This window comes from Necator americanus, chromosome II, assembly GCF_031761385.1.
Source record: "Necator americanus strain Aroian chromosome II, whole genome shotgun sequence".
NCBI classification, from domain to species: Eukaryota; Metazoa; Nematoda; class Chromadorea; order Rhabditida; family Ancylostomatidae; genus Necator; species Necator americanus.
The window spans coordinates 34,078,970-34,102,021 of NC_087372.1; the positions used below are offsets into that span (position 1 = coordinate 34,078,970).

The 23,052-nt window shown below is 40.2% G+C and overlaps 4 protein-coding genes across 10 annotated transcripts; 1 reads left to right on the forward strand and 3 right to left on the reverse strand.

Moving 5' to 3' along the window:
* Positions 1-1,424: 1,424 nt before the first annotated feature.
* Positions 1,425-17,772, forward strand: RB195_020362 (uncharacterized protein; the record flags this gene model as incomplete). 5 transcript variants are annotated; one of them, XM_064188624.1, is made up of 20 exons in its annotated part: positions 5,981-6,101; positions 6,175-6,285; positions 6,465-6,646; positions 6,800-6,901; positions 6,961-7,062; positions 7,130-7,275; positions 7,375-7,522; positions 8,195-8,314; positions 8,376-8,483; positions 8,583-8,736; positions 13,533-13,772; positions 13,834-13,943; positions 15,003-15,194; positions 15,265-15,435; positions 15,496-15,636; positions 15,702-15,820; positions 16,420-16,516; positions 17,384-17,547; positions 17,602-17,683; positions 17,731-17,772. In XM_064188624.1, the coding sequence occupies 20 exons, from the start codon at positions 5,981-5,983 to the stop codon at positions 17,770-17,772; spliced, it is 2,652 nt and encodes an 883-aa protein (XP_064044506.1). The 5 variants fall into 5 exon arrangements, with proteins under 5 accessions (XP_064044503.1, XP_064044504.1, XP_064044505.1 ...); XM_064188625.1 differs by lacking the exons at positions 13,533-13,772; positions 13,834-13,943; positions 15,003-15,194; ... (5 more) ...; positions 17,602-17,683; positions 17,731-17,772 and adding exons at positions 1,425-1,673; positions 1,852-1,986; positions 2,041-2,106; ... (4 more) ...; positions 2,974-3,060; positions 3,638-3,812 and having other exon boundaries at positions 5,955-6,101; positions 8,583-8,756; XM_064188626.1 differs by lacking the exons at positions 5,981-6,101; positions 6,175-6,285; positions 6,465-6,646; ... (5 more) ...; positions 8,376-8,483; positions 8,583-8,736 and adding an exon at positions 13,502-13,504 and having other exon boundaries at positions 13,559-13,772.
* Positions 17,773-18,578: 806 nt separating this feature from the next.
* Positions 18,579-22,518, reverse strand: RB195_020363 (uncharacterized protein; the record flags this gene model as incomplete). Of its 3 annotated transcripts, XM_064188627.1 has the most annotated exons (11): positions 18,579-18,641; positions 18,697-18,834; positions 19,088-19,167; positions 19,895-19,976; positions 20,051-20,152; positions 20,215-20,331; positions 20,417-20,500; positions 20,571-20,696; positions 20,842-20,992; positions 21,391-22,171; positions 22,227-22,518. In XM_064188627.1, the coding sequence occupies 11 exons, from the start codon at positions 22,516-22,518 to the stop codon at positions 18,579-18,581; spliced, it is 2,016 nt and encodes a 671-aa protein (XP_064044508.1). The 3 variants fall into 3 exon arrangements, with proteins under 3 accessions (XP_064044508.1, XP_013300762.2, XP_064044510.1); XM_013445308.2 differs by lacking the exons at positions 21,391-22,171; positions 22,227-22,518 and having other exon boundaries at positions 20,842-20,934; XM_064188628.1 differs by lacking the exons at positions 18,579-18,641; positions 18,697-18,834; positions 19,088-19,167; ... (4 more) ...; positions 20,571-20,696; positions 20,842-20,992 and having other exon boundaries at positions 22,114-22,518.
* RB195_020364 (uncharacterized protein) lies at positions 21,387-22,088 on the reverse strand (the record flags this gene model as incomplete). Its single annotated transcript, XM_064188629.1, has 1 exon — positions 21,387-22,088. One exon carries the CDS (start codon positions 22,086-22,088, stop codon positions 21,387-21,389), a length of 702 nt encoding a protein of 233 aa, XP_064044509.1.
* Positions 22,519-22,649: 131 nt separating the features above from the next.
* Positions 22,650-23,027, reverse strand: RB195_020365 (uncharacterized protein; the record flags this gene model as incomplete). The annotated part of the gene is made up of 1 exon (XM_064188630.1): positions 22,650-23,027. The coding sequence occupies one exon, from the start codon at positions 23,025-23,027 to the stop codon at positions 22,650-22,652; it is 378 nt and encodes a 125-aa protein (XP_064044511.1).
* Positions 23,028-23,052: the final 25 nt, after the last annotated feature.

Below are 23,052 nucleotides of genomic sequence, written 5' to 3' on the forward strand. Positions count from 1 at the left end.
TGTGGTTTGATTGGTTTTAGTGTTCCTTCGTAAAGTAACAGTATGCCTTTCTTTGTGGTAGGATCGAAACGATTTGAAGCCTGGTGCAATTGTATTAAAGGCTCGAACTCGAAGTGGGACCCTTGCTAGATCCAGCAGGACTGCATAGATATGTAAGATCCCATGGTGACACTTCAATGGGAACTTCTTACGCAATTGCACCAGTTTTCAGGTTATTTTGATCCAGTTGTAGATGTTGTAATTTTACACACTGACCTTCTAGAATCCACAGCTCTTACTCGATGCAAACTCCTTTTTTCAATTAGTTGGGGATTGACGTTTCTTGACCTTTTTTGGGCGACGTTGTCTTTTCTTCCCTTTTATATTTCTTGTGCCTTCCGTTCAGTGCCGGTTCGTGGTCCATTCATGTAATAGATATCATTGCAAGCTATCAGCTGTTACTATATCCCTAACACTATAGAAATAGCATCGTTTCGTTGTGTCCAGCCCGATGAAGAGCAATTTCCCATTGTCAGTTTGCTTCAGTATCGAGTTCAAGCGTGAGGACATAGGATTTAAAGATACTTTATCTACTCTATATATAGAACTATGTGGAAAAGACTGCAAAACTTAAGATGTATGGTGCATCTGCACAGTTTGGCTGACATTGTAAACGTGCAGCGGCAAATAAAGTGTACAGTTGCTTATGTTGCCCGCATAGTTTGCAGAAGCGATTGCATCTCTACCAATTGGTGATCGACAATCATTAATTTATCGTGACCTGATCGGGCGAAGCCTCGCTTCTGCAATTTTTGCAAACTCTGCTAAGAGCACTACGTCGGAATGATTCGGTATCGACTTAAGACTACCTCAAGAGCATCACATACCTGGTATAGTCGAATCAGAACGACATGAAGCTCGGTGAAATTGCGTAGGCGGCTGCGCTCGAAGCGTTGCGGTCGAGCGTAGCGGTTGGAATCGAATAGAGACCCCTGCTAGTAAAGCTCATCGTTGGAATTCTCTTGGCGGTATTTGGTCCCACTTCGATCCCAACAGCTAGCTTCGAGCGCACTCGCTTACGCAACTGCTCCGATCTTCGTGTCGTTTTGACCCAATCGTAATCTCTCTTCGAGAGCACTTTTTTGAGTCAATTATAAATCTACAATACTTCTATAACCTCACCTCAGTTAAAACAAAACAGATCTAGAGCCAATCGTTCACCATGGTAAAAATGAACTTATAACTTCACCAAGGTAAAAATGAACTTTCCATCGGTATTAAGCTGATATACCGTTGCCAGCGCTGGCATGTTGTGATTAGTTGCGATTTCCTCCTGACTTTTGCACTTGGTAAAGCATTGATCGTTATTGAGTTCTATCATTTATCGTTTTTATTCATCCACATCATTTATCATTTCTATTCATCCAAGTTTTCAGCCCGGAAAAATGCGGGTTCCGAGTGGTGCACCTGTACCCTTTTGGCTTTCCATCAAAAACAAAATCCCTGCAAAAGGGATATTCTCACGGCCATCTCTTGGTACCGTCGCAGTTGTGGGGACGGTGATTCTGACAGCGACAGCTGTCTTCTTTGTAACTGCATATCCGAAGATTGAGAACGAATACTATAAAGATGCGCAAGCGAAAGAAAGAGCGTTGTTACGAGGAACTCGAGAAGACTTAGCTCATGGTCAACGAGTGTGGTCTGATCCATTTGGAAAAAAATAGGCTTTACTGGATTAGTACGGATTAATAATTTTATTGTCTCCGTTGTATGTTTAGATATTACTAATATGAGATGCATAGATTTCGTTCGTTTTTATGCATTTGACCAATGTTTTTATTTATTATTGCTCAACAATAAATATTAATTTAGATGTCAGACGATGACACACACAATACGCATCCCTCCGAAGGAGATCACAGCGATAAAGAGGACACCAGCGAGCAGGGAAGAACACCTGTTCACAAGAACGACTATTCTTTGGATCAGTTTGCAGATGATGTCGAGGTCCGACTTATTTCCACTAAACTGTTAAGTATTGTCTAATTTTACCATTATTAGATCATTGAATTGAACCACACTCGCGCAGACCATATCCCCAATCTTGCAAGATTCAAGGAGTTGAAGGTTAGTGGTATGAATGTAGTATGTATTGGTTGACAAACGCTTTTACAGGAGTTGGTTTTGCGCACCAACTTGCTGAAGTCAATTGGACCAAATCTGCAAGTGCTAACCACTTTGACAGAGCTTGACCTATATGAGAATCAAATTGAACACATAGAGAATCTTCAAACTCTTGTGAATCTCAAAAAGCTTGATCTTAGCTTCAACAGGTGTGGTCTCTTTTACGTAATATTTGTCCCAGAATTGTATCACCAAACACTTAAGGATGTCTTTAGAATTCGGGAGATAAATGGACTTTCCACCCTTACTAAGCTAACCCACATTTATTTGGTGCACAATAAAATAACTGAAATCAAAGGTCTTGACTCTCTTCTGGAACTGGAACTGTTGGAGCTTGGTGACAACAGGTATTTGTTAAATACTAGTTTTTCTATGACATTTTCACGGTAGTTTCAATTTCCAGGATTAAGAAGATTGAAAATATCTTTCATCTTGTCAAGCTGAGAGAGTTATACTTAGGAAAAAACAAAATCGCAAAAATCGAAGGCTTGGAAACCCTGAAGGAGCTGAGACTCCTTAGCTTACCGGTAAGTATTGTCCGAACAATGTTTTTCTTTCTTCCAGATATTATTATTATTATTCTAATTTCACGTTAAAATTCAAAGTCCATTACAGGCTAATCGCTTGACCAAAGTTGAGAATTTGGAAACATTAGGAAATCTGGAAGATCTATATCTGAGCGACCAGGGAATAGAAGATATCACGCATCTTGCCGTTTTGGTTTGTCTCACTTGTTTTATTTTGTGCGAAACGCAAAAGATACTTGTACCTTTTTGTTTATGTCATATTATTGTATTAACAATCGTTCAGAAAAATCTCAGAACGGTCGATGTATCCAATAACAACCTAGCCTCATTCGATGGTGTGTCAGAGTTAAGGGAGCTGAATGATTTCTGGGTGAGTCACTTTTTCAAGACGAAAGTGTTTGGCTGAAGTTGTACGAAAGTATACAGTTATCGTTAGCTTTGTTAGAAAGTTTGAGTGCGTGATTTTGGGAGGTGCTGGCGTTATAATCACCACTTATGCTCGCAGTTCACTGTAATTGGGACATCATTGAATTCCATCGATATGTAATAATAAATTAATGTACTAGTGGTACCGAATTCAAAACCAAAAAGAAGATAGCAGAACGCTGGTATTTTCTGGGTTTAGATTCTGGGATTTTGCATAATTACCTCTCATATTTAGTTGAAGTTGAGATCACAAGTGTTGTGAGATTCTCGACTCTTAGCCGGTGTTTTTTTTATTTTTTTATTTTTATTTTTATTTTTTTCTTTTGCGCGGTGCAATCTTGATTTCCAAACATTGTCTATTGGAGAATATCATCAATATTTGAAATTTTAGATGACACTGTGCACTTTTTTGTTCGGTTTCGAATGATTCGTTTTACTTTTCTTCTGTACTTTTTCTAAAACAATTGAAAGCGTGGTTCCAACTTTGCTTACTGTCTTACAGAAATTATTTGCGTTTGCAGGCCAATGACAACCGCATCTCTAGTTGGGCTGAGGTGGAGAAGCTTCGAGGACTTGAGAAATTGGACACTGTGTACCTTGAACGCAATCCAATTTATGAAAGTGATCGTACCGGTTACCGCAGAAAAGTGATGCTTGCTCTTGAACAAGTGAAGCAAATTGATGCCACGATGTGTCGTTAGATCGTAGATAACGTGCCTTATGTTCCTAATTATGTTGTTGCAATTGTTGATCGATATTGAAGGAAGTTTGCAGTCGTTTTTTCGCATTTTATTCTAAACGCTGTCGACGAAGTGGTATTCGAACTAAGAAGAGCGATGTTCGTTCACCAAAGGCATATCTCATGAGTGTAAGTGAACTTCGCTTGATATACGATTTAAAGAACTTTCAATTCCAATTCATTATACTTTAGTCTGTTATTTCTATTTTTTTAACAATTCTTTGGCTCGTTTTAGTTGTTTTCTCATGATCTTTTCCAAGTACGTACCACTGAAAGAATGTCGTTCTGTATATTGTGGATTTATTCTGAGTCTCCTTGTAAGAAGTGATGTACGGTAGTGCGGGCCATTCCTTCCACGTGTTGTCTCCGTTTTGCACAGAATAAATTGTCGTTTTTACTGCTTTGGTATTTATGTCTCGTTCTTGGTTTGACCTATGTGTCTTTTCATTGTATTATTTGTATAGTTCTTCATCAAAGTTTGTTAATGCTACTTTGTCTACCACTACCAAGTGCCACTACGTACAGTAGTAGCAAAAGCAGGGGAAAACGTTATCGGATTAGAATGACGAGGACTGTACCACCATTTTATAAATCTTGCACACTATATTTGATTCAGCATTGGCACATTGGCAAATTATGCCTCACTTGGAAGATTTTCAACGAATATTTTCATCGCAGCACATGCCCGTAACACTTCCGTATCGAATGAAAAAAGACTTGCGAAATCGAAAATACATCTTTGATTCTGGTTATGATCTCTAGGGATCCTCTGTGATTCTCTTGACGATTCCACTCCTCTGTCGATCAGTGTTCAATCCTCATCTTCTTTCTTCTCAATCTTCACGTAAGGTGTGTGTATTCTTCTTTTAACGAGAAACTGATGTCATAATTCGCTTTCAGTTTAGAAACTAAGATGATCGTAGCCAACAGATTGTAGGAAACCACAAAAACTTTGGAGAAAATGTTTATTTTCATAGAAACTGAGCGCTCCTTGTGGAGGAGAACAGTATCCTTTAGTCTGGAGTCTAAATCCAGTCATTTCTTCCGTAAACCACACGAACTAGCACGTGAACAACAAACCACGATATATTTGATGTTGCTTGCTGTTCAAATATTTTTGAAATGGATTAGGACGAAATCATACAGCACTGCTACTACCCAGCGCGCCCACCACCGTCCTTTGGCGCTTGGTAGCACAAAATACAAGCACTACGTGGCTCATTCTTATCACACGTTGCTTTTATTTCACCCGAACCTAACGCGTCAACTTTGCTGTCGGCGTTAATTTTCCTTTGTAAGGTGAATTGTTCTTTTTCGAGGATAGATGTCCATAGTCAGCTACTTCTACGAATCAGTCTTTTTTTCTCTTGTCAGATTAATTTGTTATTTAGCATTAGGGCTCTCTAGCAAATTAGCCACAGGGCGTTATGCTCTATTTTAATCCTTCTGTCGTTTCTGGAATGTAAAGTCTTGCTCTTTAGATGTCACTCATTTCGCGTTATAAATCTCACCTAACATCACCTAGTCATCAAAGAAAAGAAATGACTTTATCAATACGACTAGAAGAATTCCATGTTATCTTGCGGTGATCCGAGCACTGGGTAAAATATAGTTGGGGAAGGGGGAGCGTGGGGCACTAAGTGGCGCCCTTATTTCTGGAAGTAAATAACTAAATCAATCGGCGCCATGAAATATGAACATTACTCTTAGAGGATTTATGACATGTAAGCTAACGTTACTAAGAAAAAAAAGTAAGATAGAGCGACTATAATCATACTCAGGTCAAAACGGCCTGAAGCCCGACTCGAAGTGATGCGGTAGAGCCACTAGTTGCGATCGAAGTGGGATCATTGCTAATCACACTCGGCCTGCAGAATTAAGTATGGTCCCACTTTGATCTCAGCAGCTTGTGCAACTGCACCAGGCTTCAGCTCGTCTTGACTCCGCCATAATTTGGGAGCGAGACTATTGTTGACTGAGATTATTTTCGCTCAATAACAGAAGGATTGATAATTATTATATTGGATAGTAAGTGAATCGAATCCATAGCTTGAGAAAAAGTTTTCGTTATGCAAATAAAATGTCCATCTGTATTACAGGGTTCTTTGAACAACTGCGGACTACGATGAGGTGGCTTGTTCTCATCTCTGCCCTGCTATATTTCGCACAAGCGGATCGAATCCTAGTTTTGGTGGAATGTATGAGTGCTAGAGAGACTCACTCCATCTTCTTTCGAGGACTTCAAGGTAGCATTTTCTCTTCTTCTCCATAGGTATCTTCGGTGATGTATAAAGAAATAGAATTTCTGGCAAATTCCAGAACGTGGCCACCACCTCGTGTTCCGAACTGCGGACGACCCATCGCTTTCGTTGATGAAGTACGGCGAGCTCAACTACGATCATCTGATAATATTTGCTCCTTCAGTTGACGGTAGGTGTGTTGTGAAGTGCTTCAATTAGTTTGTTCCGTTCATCGCACAATTCAATTGTCGCTCAATGCATACTCGACATGAGAAATATGTACATAGAAGACAAGAACTTAATCTAAATATAATTGCTTTTTTTAAAATAGTTTTCATAGGAGTCGTAAGTAAATTCTGTATCCTTCAGAATTCGGAGGCTCAATCTCAGTAGAGGAAATCACACGTTTTGTTGACGAAGGCGGTAATTTGCTGGTCACTGGTGGACCAAATCTTGGTCAAGCTGTGCGCGAGTTAGCGATCCAGCACGGTTTCGAATTTGATGAGCCTGACACTATGGTCATTGATCACAACAACTACGACACTTATCTCGTAAGTTGCTAGAAATATGGAATGCTCGAGAGTTTAAGACTTGTATTATTTACGCAACAGGACTAACGTGGGATTGTAAGTTGAGATGATTGAATTTAACCGTACCTCATAGAACAGTTTCTTTTGCATCTTAATCGTTTTACATTATTTCAGGATGATGGCTACCACACGACAATCGTGGCTACAAAAGAGCAGTTGTTGAATGCACATCTAATAATTGGAGAAACAGCTAGATTGAATCCGGTCCTATACAAGGTTACACTAGATCTGTTTGAGCCAGTCTGCCTGTGTTTGCGAACACTCGTTTTTTACAGGGTGTAGCAATGATTTCGCATAAGAACAATCTTCTGCGTCTTGAAGTGTTACGTGGCACCACTACATCTTACTCTTTCAACCCCACATCGCCTATCGATGAAGTATGCACACAATTTTCCGTTTAGAATACAGCTTCACTAAAATATAACATTTGCACTGTTTCTTTAGTATCCTGGAGCGATCGGCAAGCAGGTTATCATGATAGGTGCAGTACAAGCTCGAAATAATGCTCGCGCTGTTTTCACAGGATCTATGGAAATGTTTTCGGATGCGTTCTTGACTGCATACGTCCACAAAAGTGGCAGTGAAGATCCGTGGGTTTTTCTTTGTTCAGAGTTTAGCCAAAGGCGTTGTAAATTTGTCCAACCAGTTGCTTTTTAGAACATTTGTGATCTGCAAGTACACGTTTTCAGTGCTGCTCGGTCAGGAAATATGAAACTGGTAACTGCTTTGTCAAAATGGGTTCTTAAAGAAAATGGGGTGTTGCGTGTGAAGAAAGTCGAACACCACCTTGCCGGCAATCGAGAAGTCCCAAGGGAATATACTATTTTGGATGAAGTGGTAAGACCTTTCTCTCTTGTTCTCACGAAAAAAAAGTTGTCTGGTATTTTTCCTTTTTGTTGAATTTACTGAATATGGCGAAATCTGAAAACGTGAGACGAGGAGAGAGCCCATGTTGCTGCAAAAGTATGAAATGATGTGTAAGGGGACAACAGAGTATTATTCTTGCAGATCAGAAAAGCGAAGAAAGATGGAAAACTTCCTCTAACATTTCGGAAGCAATTTCCATGTTCTGAGAGAAATAATAGTTTTAGTAGAGAATGCACGTGAAAAAGTATATGCCTTTGAGTGCTTCTCCTGAAATTTTGATTACACTCTTTTATTGAAAAATTCGCGGTATACTGCTTCGATGTTCAAAAGAGAAGAGCTCTCACTTTTTATAGTTTTAATAGTAATAATAAGAAGTTTTGGTAGTAGTATTAATATTAGTATACGGCGAAATCCGAAAACGTGAGACGAGGAGAGAGTCCATGTTGCTGCAGAAGTATGAAATGATGTGTAGTTGATGTTAATAGTTTTAATAGTAATGATAAGAAGTTTTGGTAGTAGTATTAATATTAGTATCAGTGTTAATTAATACTTTTCTCGTTCAAGGTTATCCGCTTCATATAGATATTCATATCTTTTGGTTTGTTTTGATTAAACTGTTTAATATAATTCCTTACAATATAGGAATATGCTATCGAAATTGAAGAGCTTAAAGAAGGAAAATGGCAACCATTCAGTGCAAAAGACGTCCAGCTTGAATTTGTACGAATTGATCCATTCGTCAGAACAACTCTTAAGAACAATGTGAGTCATATTTATCTCACTTCAAAGGGCTCTGTTGTTATTTTTACTTTGCGGTTTCCAGAACGGACGCTTCTCAACTCGTTTCAAGTTGCCCGATGTCTACGGTGTCTATAAGTTCCTTGTGGACTATCGAAGAATAGGCTACACTCACCTATACGATGTTCAACAGGTTCAGTTTTTGTTCGCCAACCCTTTAGTATTCTATGCGCAACGACTGAAAACATTTTAATTAATTTAAAATTAATTAATTTAATTTAAAATTTTAAAGGTCTCGGTTCGCCCATTGTTGCACGATCAGTATGAGCGTTTCATCCGATCGGCGTACCCATATTACGCGTCATCGTTCTCAATGATGGCGGGAGTTGTGTTATTCTCGCTCGTATTCTTATACTACAAGGAACCAGCGAAAGTGGCAATCACAGGTTCAAAGAAAACCAACTAGAATCGTTGTTAATTTCATGTTTTTCAAAAGTAATTCATTATTGTTGACCTTTGTTAACAAATGCGAATGGTTTATAGTTGTGATGTCTTAAAAGGACTTTTATAAACATTTCGGGTTTTGCGTATTTTTCTGCCCGTTATTTCTCTTGGGATTGCGCGTTATTCAGTTGAAATTACAATCCTCAAGTTGTACGTGATGCAATGACTTCTGTACGATATCGTTTGTTAACAGCACGAGACTGCACCACTGATTCATCAAAAATATTTGATCGAACCTCTAAAAATGCACCGACGAGAAGTTTCCTTCATGAATGTAAGGGAAACAAATGCATGTCTTGGGGTCAGTAGCGTTAAGTATTCCTACTTCTGATGTTGATTTGCTTCAAACGATGGTTAAACGATCTCCAAGTCCTCTCTCCTTGAAACCTCACTGTCACTGGGAAATTCATTTATGTTTTCTTGCTATGCAAACGAGGTTTTGGTGAATATTATTGTTGTTATCATTTATTGCTGGCCTGACGTTTTTGACAACCTCGTCTTTATCAAAGGCCTGGAAATGTTTTGAGATCTTTGGTGTCATGCATATCCCATCAAGCTCCACTTCTAAGTACGCTATGCAAGAATTCCAAAAAGAAAACAAACTGACCGGTCTTACCGACTAGCAGCGCTGGTGAATCACCGCGTTATTGCAGATTGTTACCTAAGGAGAATGAGATCAAGGCTTTTTGCAGTAGCCCTTAGTATAATCGGGTCAAAACAATATAAAGCACAGACACTTAGGTAAGCGGTTGCGCTCGAATCGGCGCGGTGGAACGTGGCGGTTGGAGTCGAGAAGGATCCTCGCTACTGCCACCCAGCTCTGCAGTTCGCCATGGTTCCACCTCGACTCCAACCGCTGTTCCCACCACACCGCTTCGAGCGCACTGCTTACGCAACTGTCCGTGCTTCATTTCGTTTTGACCCAACTATACTGATGTCTGGATGTCGCGTTGTTTGTTCATTCGCTAGAAATGGAGATTGTACGATGGGAGTGGTCTATAAGATAATGCCTGACATGCCATGTCCTTTATATTTGAGAAACTGGAAGAATGCCGACCTCGTGTATCAAAGATCATTTGGCTGGTAAAGAACGTGGAAATACGATGACAATTACGGCGCCATAAGAATGAGAAAAATCATGAAAATGAGTTGGAAATAAAGCGTACGATATTAACCGATACGAGAAAGAAATATCTGCTAAGAAGGCATTGGAAGCATTCTGGATTTCTATCCACGAATAACAAAAATGAGTGTTTATGAATTACCAATGACTTTATGCCGTTCATAACACTCTATGAGGTAAAATTATCTGTAAATTGTCGGTGGTTCATTAGCCAGGGTCAAGCATGTAGTTGAGAAAAATCCCTCCTAAAAACGACCCCCTCATCTCGTTCCTACCAATATAGCTGCCCACACAGCAATCAAAATTTGGGTATAATAAAAAATCTAAAAAAAACAAATAAACGCCTAATAAATAAATTAAAACAATACGATGTAATAAAAAATAATAAATTATTTTAAAAAATAGTAATACTACAAGTAAAACAAAATACATATTGTAATGCAGCGATATTAATCGAACAAATAATAACTAGAAATTACATGTTCATGTTAATTATATGTTCAAGATGCCGCGTGACGTGTGCCAGATGGAAGAAGGTCAAGAAAAATAAAAGTTTTAAACAATAAACAAAAGTTCGGTCCCCGCCGGAACCATTATTTTTGCAAAACGAAAAAACAGCTGGAAAAGAAGGAGAACACCTTTTAAAACAATTTTCACACTATTTCCAACTATTAATAAACAATTTTACTCATCGACAATGGAAATGAACGGATGAGAGTTCGATCCCCGACGGAATCTATATTTTTGCAGAACCGAAAAAAAAAATCACTGAGGAGAACATTTCACCGGCAATTTTTTGAAATTATGTTTAGAGCACTGTTTGCCACATACAAGTGTTATATAGAGGTTATTTTAGCGATTAAAACCAGGTCTTAATTGGAAGTTACTGCTGGACAGGTCGGATTTTGTTACCTTGAAATAAACATGAATAACTCACTAACGAAGAGACATAAGATGATAAAGCTGGCTGCGTTATGTAGAGGAAGATTTGCGCTATAAACTGGTTAAAAAATCTTTTGTAGGGACCCTCTGGTTTTTTTGAAACCTAGTTGAGAAAAAGTTGAGAAATTTGGCATTTTTCTCAACTTTTTCTCAACTAGCTTTTTTAGAGACGAAAACTACCTGTAAAAAAGTAAAAGAAAACTGTGATAGCAAAAGTCTTCCTCTACAACATACTTCAAACTGAATTCGTTTTTATAAACTATGAGCAGAGTTATGGAAATTTGTTTAAAGTCACACAGATTTTGACGCGTTGCCGAAAATCTGAGATTTCGCTCTTTTTCCCGTTGCGAGGATACGGTAGCGCCGTTGAAAAATTCGACCCCATATTTGGATAGAGCATCAAGGAAAACCCTTGACTGCAATATTTGGCCCCTGTAGGTGTTCTGGTTCTCTCAAAAGCTAGTTGAGAAAAACTCGAAAATTTAAGGCAAAAGTTGGGATTTTTCTCAACTAGGTTTCAAAAAGACTAGGAAAGCTAGAGCCACCAAACTTTGTATAAATATAGAAGAAATCTCTCTCTACAGATCGCAGCCAGCTTTATTGCATAAAATTCACTTTGAACGTAGATATTCAGAAACTCGTGGAGCCTACTTTGTACTAATTTTAGCCCTAATTGCGCCTGTAGATGTCTTTTTTTCGCTCAGTAGCAGCATCAGAATTGCTTTTTCGACTGAAAGTAAGAAGTTCGTCACTGTAGGATGAGAAGTGTGCTCTCTAAATTCTTTTACTCCGAATGCAAAAATAGCACCTTTGTACGGATTGATCCCTGACCGTCACAATAAAAACGGCTCGGCATCTCGTTGAACCATCCAATTTTGCTGGATAATCAGCATCAGCCCTATTTCAACAGAGCGTGTAATGGCCAATTAATAGATGTCCTTATCGAAGTCTTTGTAATCGCGTATTAATAAGTCTGCACTACACTTACCAACTTGAGCCAGCGTACTTGTTTTTCATTGCAGTTATGCTTCTACTTTTACTTAGTGCTTTTACACTTCTGCTAGCTTCTGAAGATCTCGTTTGTCATCCGTTCCTAAGCGAATTTTCGACGCTGCGTTCCCGTACAACTGCAGATCTTCAATATATTGAATTGGCTGTGACGAAGAGTGCCAAAGCACTGTGCAAGCTATGAAGATTGCCTTTTATGGTACTCAATACGAAGTCACCTCTGGTTAGTTTCATTTCTTTCATATAAATTAGTAACGGACAATTTTGTTGTGTAGACTGTAATTTTGTAATTTTGTTCTGTAGAACTGTAATTTTGTAGTGCTTAGACTTGATGGGTTTGACAAAAAGTCGATTTTTTGAGAGAACAAAAACTTTCAGGTAGTTAATTGCATTTAAAATAATGTGTTTCCTATTTTATCACATCACAACATTATCACTTTATTTATTATGCATCACATTTATTCAAGATTTCAATTGTTTTGGTTTGTGTCACCGAAGCGACTCCGACGTCATCAAGCATCAGTTAGAGCAGCAAAAAATGCTAAGTCGTCCATTTTCAAGATTGGCTCAAAAAGCGCAGTAGTTTCATTACCAGAATTATGAAGAATAAATTTTTTTAAAATCATTTTTTGGTTTGTGTACCCTCTTTTTATCCTAACTTTTTATGCTACAATAGTCTTCCTCAACTGCAACCGCGAGTCTTCTTCAATCGTTTATTCGAATATTAAAAAAATTTATTTATTCTATATCATTTATTTTTATATTAAACACTCCGACGTCATCAAGCATCACTCAAGTGCTGAATATGCATCATTGACGTTTTTTCTTCTTTGAGGCAACTCTTCCATTTTTTAGTCGCAGATCTCGGGACCTGAAAAAAAGCCTTAGAATACGTTTCAGTTGTGAATATCTTCCGATATGCGATAAAAACATGCCATTCACTGCTGATCATCCTTCAAGTTTCAGCACTACTTCTGAAAAGAAGCAGTTTTCACTCCTGTTTTTCTGCTGAATGTCGCATACCTAAATTACACTTCATTTTGTACACCTTAATATGTGTTTGTTTGAAAACGACAACCCCGTCTCCATTTTCTCTTTGTTCCTTTCATTTTTTCTGATTTTCCGACCCCCTCTTACGACCTCCCCCCCATCTGACACCCCTCTTACGACCCCCTGTTGAGGAATTCTCAACACACGCTTGACCCTGTCATTAGCCCTGCTAGTAGGTGAGAATGGTCAGTTTGTCTTCCTTTTGGAGTTCTTACGTGGTGTACATAGAACAATATCAAAGATTGGACAGGGTAGATGAGGAATTTGATGAGATATGCATAGCATCAAAGACCTCGAACCATTTCCAAGTATTTGATGCTGTCGAGTTCGTCGAAACGATAGGCACATAATAAAGTTTCACCAAAACCTCGTTGGAATAACAAGAACAAGAAGTAGATAATTGAACAATTCCTCTGTGACTGTTAAAATATAATGATAGAAGATAAAAACAACTATATAAGGCAGTCAGCCAAGATGAACGATCATTGTCCGCAGGTTGGTCTCCATAGCAGGTTTTAAGTACAACTATTTCCGCAAGATGATATCTTTTCAGCACTGAGTACAACCACTCTCTTGAAGCTATCATGGTTTGATAATATGAAACTTCCGGTGTAGGATTGGGGTTTACTAAAGAAGTTCAGCGTGAAATCGTGTCAATTCATATTGGACAAGCAGGGATACAAATCGGAAACTCGTGCTGGGAGTTGTTCTGCCTTGAACACGGTATCCGCCCGGACGGAAAACCTAAAGACGAAGGAGGATGTTGCATGGGGACAGCAACTTTCTTTTCTGAATCATGCACAGGAAAATATGTTCCACGAGCAGCATTAATTGATCTTGAACCAACAGTCATAGGTAGATTGACATACAATATTTATTGAATTTCGTCATATTCACACTAACTCTTTCATTCTAGATCAAGTTCGACTCGGCACATACAGAGAACTTTTTCATCCCACACAGATGATCAATGGCAAAGAAGATGCAGCTAATAACTTTGCTAGAGGATTTTATACTGTTGGCAGGGTACGCGCTGTGTTCAAGTAGTGCCATTGACCTGAAGCTTGGTGTAGTTACTTAAGCAATCGATTAAAGCTAAGGATTGTGATCGAGATGAAACCTTCGTTAACTCCATTCCCCACCAGCAGCTCCTCTTCGAGTGCAGCCGCCTGGGTATAGTCGGCCCAAAACGACGTGAAGCGCGGTGCAGTTGCATACGATGCGGTGGAGCGTAGCGGTTAGGATCGAGTATCACCGTTCATTGCTGCAGGGGGTCAAAACGACATGAAACACGGACTTAAACTATATAGTCGGGTCAAAACGACATGAAACACGGACTTTCGCGCAAGCGGCTGCGCTCAAAGCGGAACGGTGGAGCGTAGCGGTTGGGATCGTGTAAGGATCCACGCTACCGCCACACACCTCTGCAGTTCGCCACGGTGCCACCTCGATTCCAACCGCTGTCTCCACCGCCCCGCTTCCAAGCGCGGCCACTTGCGCAACGGTCCGTGCTTCATGCCGTTTTGACCCAACTATACCTAAGCGGCTGCGATCGTTTTCAATCTACTAAAACTGCACTGGGTTTCACCTCGTTGTGACCCATTGACTATAGCATCCTTCGAATGATGGGGATGCAAAGAGCGGTCAGATACTTGAAGCGATTGATTTCTGCGATGTTAATTGAAGTGAAGATAACTCAAAAAGAAGCGTTGAGAATGGTATCTTCAAATTCTTGAGGTTCCCCTGAAACACTTAAGGCTATTGCTGCACAATCGAGTCACCACCGGGGAAGAGTATATTTGTCGAAAATGAAATCACCACCGCTGGCAGCAATTGAATAAAGCATAATCCAAAACATCAACGACTGAACTCACTATAGAATACGAGAAACTTATCAGAGGAGCAACCACTGTTAGAAATCTCAGCGATCAACCGGCACTCATCCCCGTTGCCGCTATAGATAGCGAAGTTGCAATACCTAAGGAATTTTTGTTAACGTTACCAATTTCACAGCGATTTGGCAGCGGAAGAAGGCTTGACCGTGGGCAAGAAACATAGATAGGAAATGAAAAATACTATTTTCAGGAAAGTCTCGAAGATGTGATGGAAACCATACGACGCCTAGTGGAACGTTGCTCTAGCCTACAAGGTTTTCTCATTTTCCATTCTCTTGGAGGTGGAACAGGATCAGGGCTCGAATCATTAATTATGGAAAATCTCTGCTTACAATACGAAAAAAAGAGCAGACTGGAGTTTTCGATCTATCCTTCACCGCAAGTACGGTAGTTCATCAAGGGAATGAAGTCAGCCGCAAAAAAAAAACTATGAAAAGCAGTGCTTATTTTAGACTGCAACAGCAGTGGTTGAACCGTACAATTCAGTGCTCACTACTCATAATAGTCTGTATCAATCAGACTGTACTTTTATAATGGATAACGAGGCGATAAGTAATATTTGTCGCCTTAGATTAGATATAAAAACACCTACTTATCGAAATCTGAACCAAATAATATCACAGGTACAATCAGTTTTTTTTCTGAACAGAAAGGTGCAGTACACAGAATCGAGAAGAATTTAGGTAGTCTCGTCGATCACCGCCTCAATACGATTCGACGGTCAGCTGAATGTGGATCTGAACGAGTTCTCCACAAATCTCGTCCCATACCCACGTATTCATTTTCCGCTTGTAGCAGCAGCACCATTCCTATCGGCTGAAAAAGTACACGAGACGTATCGTAATGTTTTGGATATCTTGGATATCCCCGTAAAATATGGACTATTTAGGCATATCGAGAATCTCTGTTGGTTAAAGATATCACAACAATGTGTCTGGAAACTTCAAGTCAAATGGTGAAGTGCGATGCTACCTCAGGGAAATATATGGCAGTTTGCCTACTGTATAGGTGCCGTATATCTTTTACACCATCCGATATCAGGATAAAGGATCTATTTTTGTGGAAAGTCTTAAAACTTAGGAATTTGTGGTAACGTTAAAAAAACGAACGAAGTAACAATAAAGAGCGAAGGAGTTGCTTACTGACGAGAAATGATATGGTAGTGGAAAGGATAGGGAACAAGGGAGAAATGCAAAACCAACGAATAATTTAGGGATTCAACTAGCAGAGATCAAAGAAGTAAACTTGTGTACAGCGTTAGTAAATTCACTGCAAAACATATAGCACGCAACAGTGAGGGTCCCAAGAAGATTAACGCGTATTCATAAAAAGTCGAAGGACATAGAAGCGGAACGCCGGCGAAGGGTTTGACTCGTTGCTTCGCGGTTCTCCTGTTCCATCAGAATCATGTAATGAATTGAACACTTTCTTCTCCTACCTCTCCACATCTTTTTGCCTCCTCTTCTGTATTTCACAGAGCTGGGACCTCTGTGCTCAGCTTCTTCTACTAATTTCTTCGGATAGTAGTTGGTAGCAGAGTATTGATTTGATCTTCGATTTCCAACACTACATGGATCAGCGTAAGATAAGACAAGCAAAGTATTTAGAGGTGACGTCGTTCCAAAGGATGTGAACGAAGCAATAACGTCACTAAGGACAAGAAGTGGTCTTGATTTTGTCAGCTGGTGTCCGACGGGCTTTAAGGTAAGAAAAAGTTATATTCGTGTCCATTATCCAGAGCAGACACTATTCAACCCATTGCTAATTTGTGTTAGCCCCAGACGATTAGGGATTTCAGTTGCAAAGAGCCGCCTTGCACACGCGCCGCATCCAAGTGTGAGCGGTCGAAGACCAATTATGTCTTCTCACCAATCTATTCAAATTAGTCAAACGACATAAATGAATAGGCTTCTGAGGGGGCCGGAACATTACACAAAGAAGCACGTTCTATACTAACTCGTAGGAACTAAAGCGTTTTTTTACGATGAGTAGAAAAGGATGGATAGGACAGCGCTGGGTTCCACAGTCTTTTACCCAAACTCTACGCTTTCCGCTTTCGTTGTGGATTAACCACGTCAAAATCGTGATACGCTTTAATTTCTCAGTCAGACGAGGTAGCGTCAATGTGTGCACAACAAAATGCTTACGAATCATTGCGAATCATTCAATTCAAGTCGAGAAGAAATATGCGGGACGTTTGCGAATAACTGATACGCACTCGTGCCCATCGCCACCTTCCTCAGTTAGAAATAGAGAGAACTTCTCATTTTAAATCTCATCGAATAGCCAATTTTTGCCACAGCCATTGTCTTTCCCTTGGAGTCGGAAAGACCAACTCACACTATTTCTCTGACTGCTTCACATACGCTTGCTCTCTCTGCGTTCCGTCATCCTGGTAAACACAAGTGCTGTCACATATATTTTGTCCATATCAAACAGTTCTATTCTGCATTCTCATCCATTTTGATGAAGGTCCCCACAAGTTTCCTGGAAAGCTGACACCCGTTGTCTGTTTAAAAAATGTTGAGAACTATTCCACGTAGTGAATAAGATCATTCTAAGCTGTTCCAGGTAGGAATAAACTATCAACGACCAAAACATGTTCCCGGAGATGATCTCGGTCAATTAACTCGGGCAGTATGTATGTTGTCGAACACGACGGCGATTTCCGATGCATGGGCTAGACTCAATTATAAATTCGATGTTATGTACTCGAAGAGAGCATTCGTTCATTGGTTAGCGTTTATCGATGCTTTTCTTTTTTCGAACGGTATTTGTATAACGTCCAGGTATGTTGGAGAAGGTATGGAAGAAGGAGAGTTCAGTGAAGCACGAGAAGATCTGGCAGCACTTGAAAAGGATTACGAAGAGGTACAAATCGTTGAAGTAGAAATCTGCAAAACATCCTGATATTTCAGATAGTTGGCAGCGAATTGTGCAGCGAAGATGATGAATACTGAGCGGTAGCAAAACGGTGTAAAAAAGACGTCTTATCTGACGAAAATAATGAATTTACTCATGATCGTTAACAAGATCGTGCATAACGAATTCACGTTCCGTAATAAAGCAATATGACTAGGAAATAGTTCTACATATGAAAAATTTGACAAGAAGGAAGTAGCAGCTAGATTGAGCGTATTTTTACATGCTTAAGTGCAAGAAAAGAGCTCAGGCGGTTAGAAATTCATCCAGATTTATGGCGGATTTTATTTGTTATTTATTTATTTTATTTTATCATACATATTTGCGCCACTTACAGTTCTAGACAATCTTAGAACTATAAATTTTGTACTGACTAGTAGTAGTTATTATTTAATCACTGAAAAAAAGTTTTCTGTGAACGCCTCATGCCTGATTACTCCAGTTAACTAGCTTCACAATGCTCTGCTTCTGCACGTACAAATTCATTGTAATCAGAGGTTCAAAGGTGAAAAGAACCCACGGTCCCACTGTCATCATTTTTTAGCCGCATCAAGCGCCCAATTAACTCAGTGGTAAAAAAAGAGTACGTTTTTCCGAGAACTCTTACATGTGAAGAGGAGGACACTAAAGAAGTATGCTGTTACTCACTAACAAACCAATAAAACTCTTCATTTCCTAAAACGACTTAAACAAACAATCTAATAAAACAATCCTCTAGGAAAAACAAAGACGAATCCAATACGCCGAATCTCTTCAAACGGAGTGTAGATGCTGCTGAGTGAAAACACTAAGGATGTGTCACAGTGCTAATATACACACTTGCACTCAAGACACAAACGTTTGCTCAACCATTTACAGCTACTTTATTGGTTGACTCGAGATCACACATGAAGTCGTATGGAAGACACTGCAAGTAGAATAATTTCGAATGCTAATAAATACGCATGTATCACTGATTATACCTCTAGTTCGTAGCTTGAAAAATCGTCTTGGAACAAGGACAAGTTTGTTTCGTAGCCACTAACAAGAGGGTCATCTTTTTCATCATCATCTTGTTCCACATTAGATGTAGAGCGCTCCAACTCTTCTTGTGCCATATACTGAAGGGAAGAGTTAAGGATCACACTTAGTAGGTGCAAGAAAGATAGCGAAATTTTATCCGTACAGTATTAATCTGATCTATAGATAAGCTGTGCAGAAATGTAGTCACAGTGAGTCAAACAACAGATGAAAAATACATAACACCTTGTACGCCTGTCGCTATGCGGTAGAATTGTGCACTTTCATTTTCATACAGGTGGGTTTCTATTGATACACCCAAGGGACCAACAGAAGCCCAAAAAATCGTCTAACCTGTTCAATCCATTTTGGTAGTTGCTGACAAAGCCCTTCATCTGTCATCAAACGGAATCGACCGTTGCTTCCGAGAATTTCTAAAAGCAGAAGAAAATAATTGAAGACTCGAGAGAAGTTCTGCTAGTGCTGTTCAAAGAATGAAACGAGTGCTGCAGCCTACTTCTTGCTGTGATCTATTGAATAAGAAATGTGAAAACTAATCACTTTATGCTGTAAATGAGGTTACTGCAATCAATGAAATGTCAAAGAAGCTAAGCGCATTCATGTGCAAAAACAGCTATTTCTAAGATAATAGGAACGAAAAACGAATAACACTTCTAGAAAAATATTTGTTGATAGACAATGGAAAGGTAATCTTGCTGAGAATTTTCCTGTAATATTCCTCAAAGGAGGAATCTATTGCCTTGAGTCCGGGGAATGAAGGGAGAGTTTGAACTTGGATAAGTAACCGCAAGCAGAAAAAATTTGAAGACAATGGGAAATAACGCTTATAACTGTGGGGGCTTGTTTGATTAAAAGAAATAACAACTTGAAAAGTTCATGAGACGTAAAGAAGAAGCGACAGAATGTTTTCGATTAGATCTTGTGCAAAGATGCTAATAGTGTGCTAAGAATCGTATAACTTTTGCGACTGGATGATTATTATCATAGTAATAGCAAACGCCCAGAAGAGTTGAGGAAGCTGGGCAAGCAATCGACCAGTGCGCTGTCCTTCTGCATTACTTGGCTTCGCGTCTTTGCAAGTTAAGAAATTGAAACGGTGCACTCAAAACAAAACAACATAGGCTTGAACAAAAAAAAAACCTCGAATGCGTGACATATGTCCCATGTCGATCTGCAAAAGACCCTCATCTATCTCACGTATCACTTGGATTACACGGCACCACTGCAAGAATAGAATCTACATTTAATAAAAGCCCTGAAATATCGATTCTATCCCATCTGGTTTCAAATGCGGACCTCATTTTGCTCCAGACGAATCTTTGATGCATCTATTTCGTGACCGCTATGATGCAAACACGCTTCAATTTTCAACTCAGAAATGGTTGGATTCTGTTTCATCTGCAAGTAGCGCATTTGATGCGTTTGCCTGCAAACTAGCTATAAACAAAGAATTCGCTCACCTTCAAGTAGGCCATACAGTTCTTTCCGCATTTTATTGATGGACGTGTTGGACGACGGAATTTTTTGTTTGGTCTTTCTTTCTGCTCGCCGCTACGCGAGCATGTGAGGTAGTGTACCTACAACTGTAGTTACAAAATACTGCACAACCATAAATTATAATAAAAGAACCAATAGGTTAAAATTCTAGATAATAACACCAACCTGAAGCCCTTGACCCCATTTTTTAGAACCAGACGATACGACAAATTCAACGGCATGTGTTTCTCGGAGCTGCTCGAGCCAGTTCTTAAAAAATATAGTGTAGTAAACAGTTCAAATTCCAGTTGTTAACTAATATTTGCATTATCAAACTGACTTGGAGGTTTTCCCTATCAGAAAATGTCTTGTATATCAAAGGAGCAACTATTCCATGAGTCTGAGTCATATGTCGTAATAACAACGGCCGCGAGTAAGCCATCTGACCGCATTCACTACATTTCACCTGAATTATGATTTCAATGAAGAATAATGATTCGCCACAAAAATTTCATTAGAAAACGTATGATTGTTTTAAACGCATCACCAAGAATATAATGACCGTCACCCTCTTCACATGCTAATAAAGACAGAAAAAGATTTCCACATACCCCTTTCGGTTTCGTAGGTCGTCGAACACATTGCTCAGCTAAACCACGACCATTCGACTGATTCGCTGAGTTACGACTGTGAGTAACCATCATGTGCCGCCGCAAAGAGGCATGAGTAGGTCCGTGCCAGAAACACGTCATTTCCGAACAACTTCAACAAAAATGTAATTACCATCATTGACATTACACCAGCTTTCTTGTTTCTTTTTAACACTGACAGCACCAATGAAGAACGCTTATTCGATGTCGCTTACGGCGAGTTTTACAACATCATCCTCCAAGATTCTTAACAAAATTTAAGGAGAACAGATTTTCTTAAGATATATCTACAAATATATCACAAAAAGTAGGACTACATAAAACGAACCACTTCACTAGTGGATAAGCACCCAAAAACACCAAAATGTAAAATCGATAAGCGAAAAAAAAATAAAGGAAGTAATAAATAGTACTAATTCTTCCAAACAGACAGGTTAACTAAACATTTCTCTACAGTTAGCGGTAGGATTTCTACTATTAAGTCCTTCTCAATATAATCACCTTGATCACCTTGACTCCCGTTGGTCTTCGAACCGGTCGAGCGGGCGCCAGTAATTCTTCCATTTGTCCCGGTCGCGTGCCAGAGTAGCCCAGTGGTTCCTCCTTTCGCGTGGGACACGAAGAGCATCGTAATTTTCTTTGAAGGACTTCGTGAAGAAATCTGACCATCGGGTCGGCGGTCTTCCTGTATTGCGCTTAATATCGCGGGGAATCCAGTCGCTCACGGCTCTGGTCCAACGGTTGTCGTTAAAGCGCATCACGTGTCCGGCCCACCTTATTTTACTTTCCTTGGCAAACGCGGCGGCGTCTCTGATCTTCGATCGCTGACGTAGGAGAGAACTTCGAATCCCGTCTCTCACTTGCTTGAAACGGGATACTCCTAGCATCACTCTCTCAATTGCGCGTTCAATGACGCTCACCGCGTTTTCTTCCTGCTTGCGAAGTGCCCAGGTTTCTGAGGCATAGGTCAAAGCAGGAAGTACGGTGGTGTTGAAGAGGTGAGCACGGAGCCGGGTGTTCTTGGTCTTCTTCACTACGTCCTCGATGCTCTTGTACGCTCCCCCAGCCGCTCTTCTCCTCCTGCCCAGCTCGGGGGCCAGGTCGTTCATCATGTTCAATTCCCGACCCAGATAGACGTAGCTGGTGCATTCGGATATGTTCGTTCCGTTGAGCGTGAATGGGGCATCCGAGATCCATCCGTTCCGCATGAACATCGTCTTTTGAAGATTCAGCTCAAGACCGATGCATCCACATGTTTCGGCGAATTCGGTCAGCATTCGTTCCTTCGATGCTAGGTGTTATCAGTACGATGTCATCAGCAAAGCGCAAATGGTGTAGCTGCCGACCATCGATCTTCACTCCCATGTCGTCCCATTCCAACTTTCGCATTGCGTTCTCGAGGGTGGCTGTGAATATTTTGGGTGAGATTGTATCACCCTGTCGAACCCTCCTCTTCACGTCAATGATGATATTCTTGTAGAATGGCGAGATTCCGGTCGTGAAGTTACTGTACAACTCTCGAAGCACCTTTATGTACTGAGTGGGAACGCCTTGGTTGTCCAAGGCTTCCACGACCGCTTCCGTCTCAACTGAGTCAAAGGCCTTCTTCAAGTCGATGAAAGTGAGACAGAGCGGCATCTTGTACTCTCGTGATACCTCGATGAGTCTCGAAACAGTGTGAATATGGTCGATCGTGCTGAATCCTTTTCGAAACCCTGCTTGCTCGCATGGTTGTCCTTCATCCAAGACCTTTTCAATCCTATTAAGGATCACTCTTGTGAAGAGCTTGTAGATGACGGACAGTAAGCAGATTGGGCGATAGTTGCCGATGTCATGTGGATCTCCTTTTTATACAGCAACACGGTCTTGCTGGTCTTCCACTGTTTAGGGACCTTGCATTCCGACAGGTAACGTGTGAAGATCCTCGCCAGGGTGTTGATGAGTACTGGCGGAAGGTTCTTCAGGTGTTCTGGTTTTATTCTGTCGGGACCGGCTGCTGTACGATTTCTCACCGACATGATAGCATGTCGTATTTCGGACGGGAGAACCGCTGGAATGACATGTCCATCTTCCCTCAGATGGTGAGGAGGCAAGTGGGCACGGCTGTCGAAGAGATCAGAGTAGAAGTCGTAGATGATTTTCTCCATTCCCCTTCTCGATGCAATGGTTGTT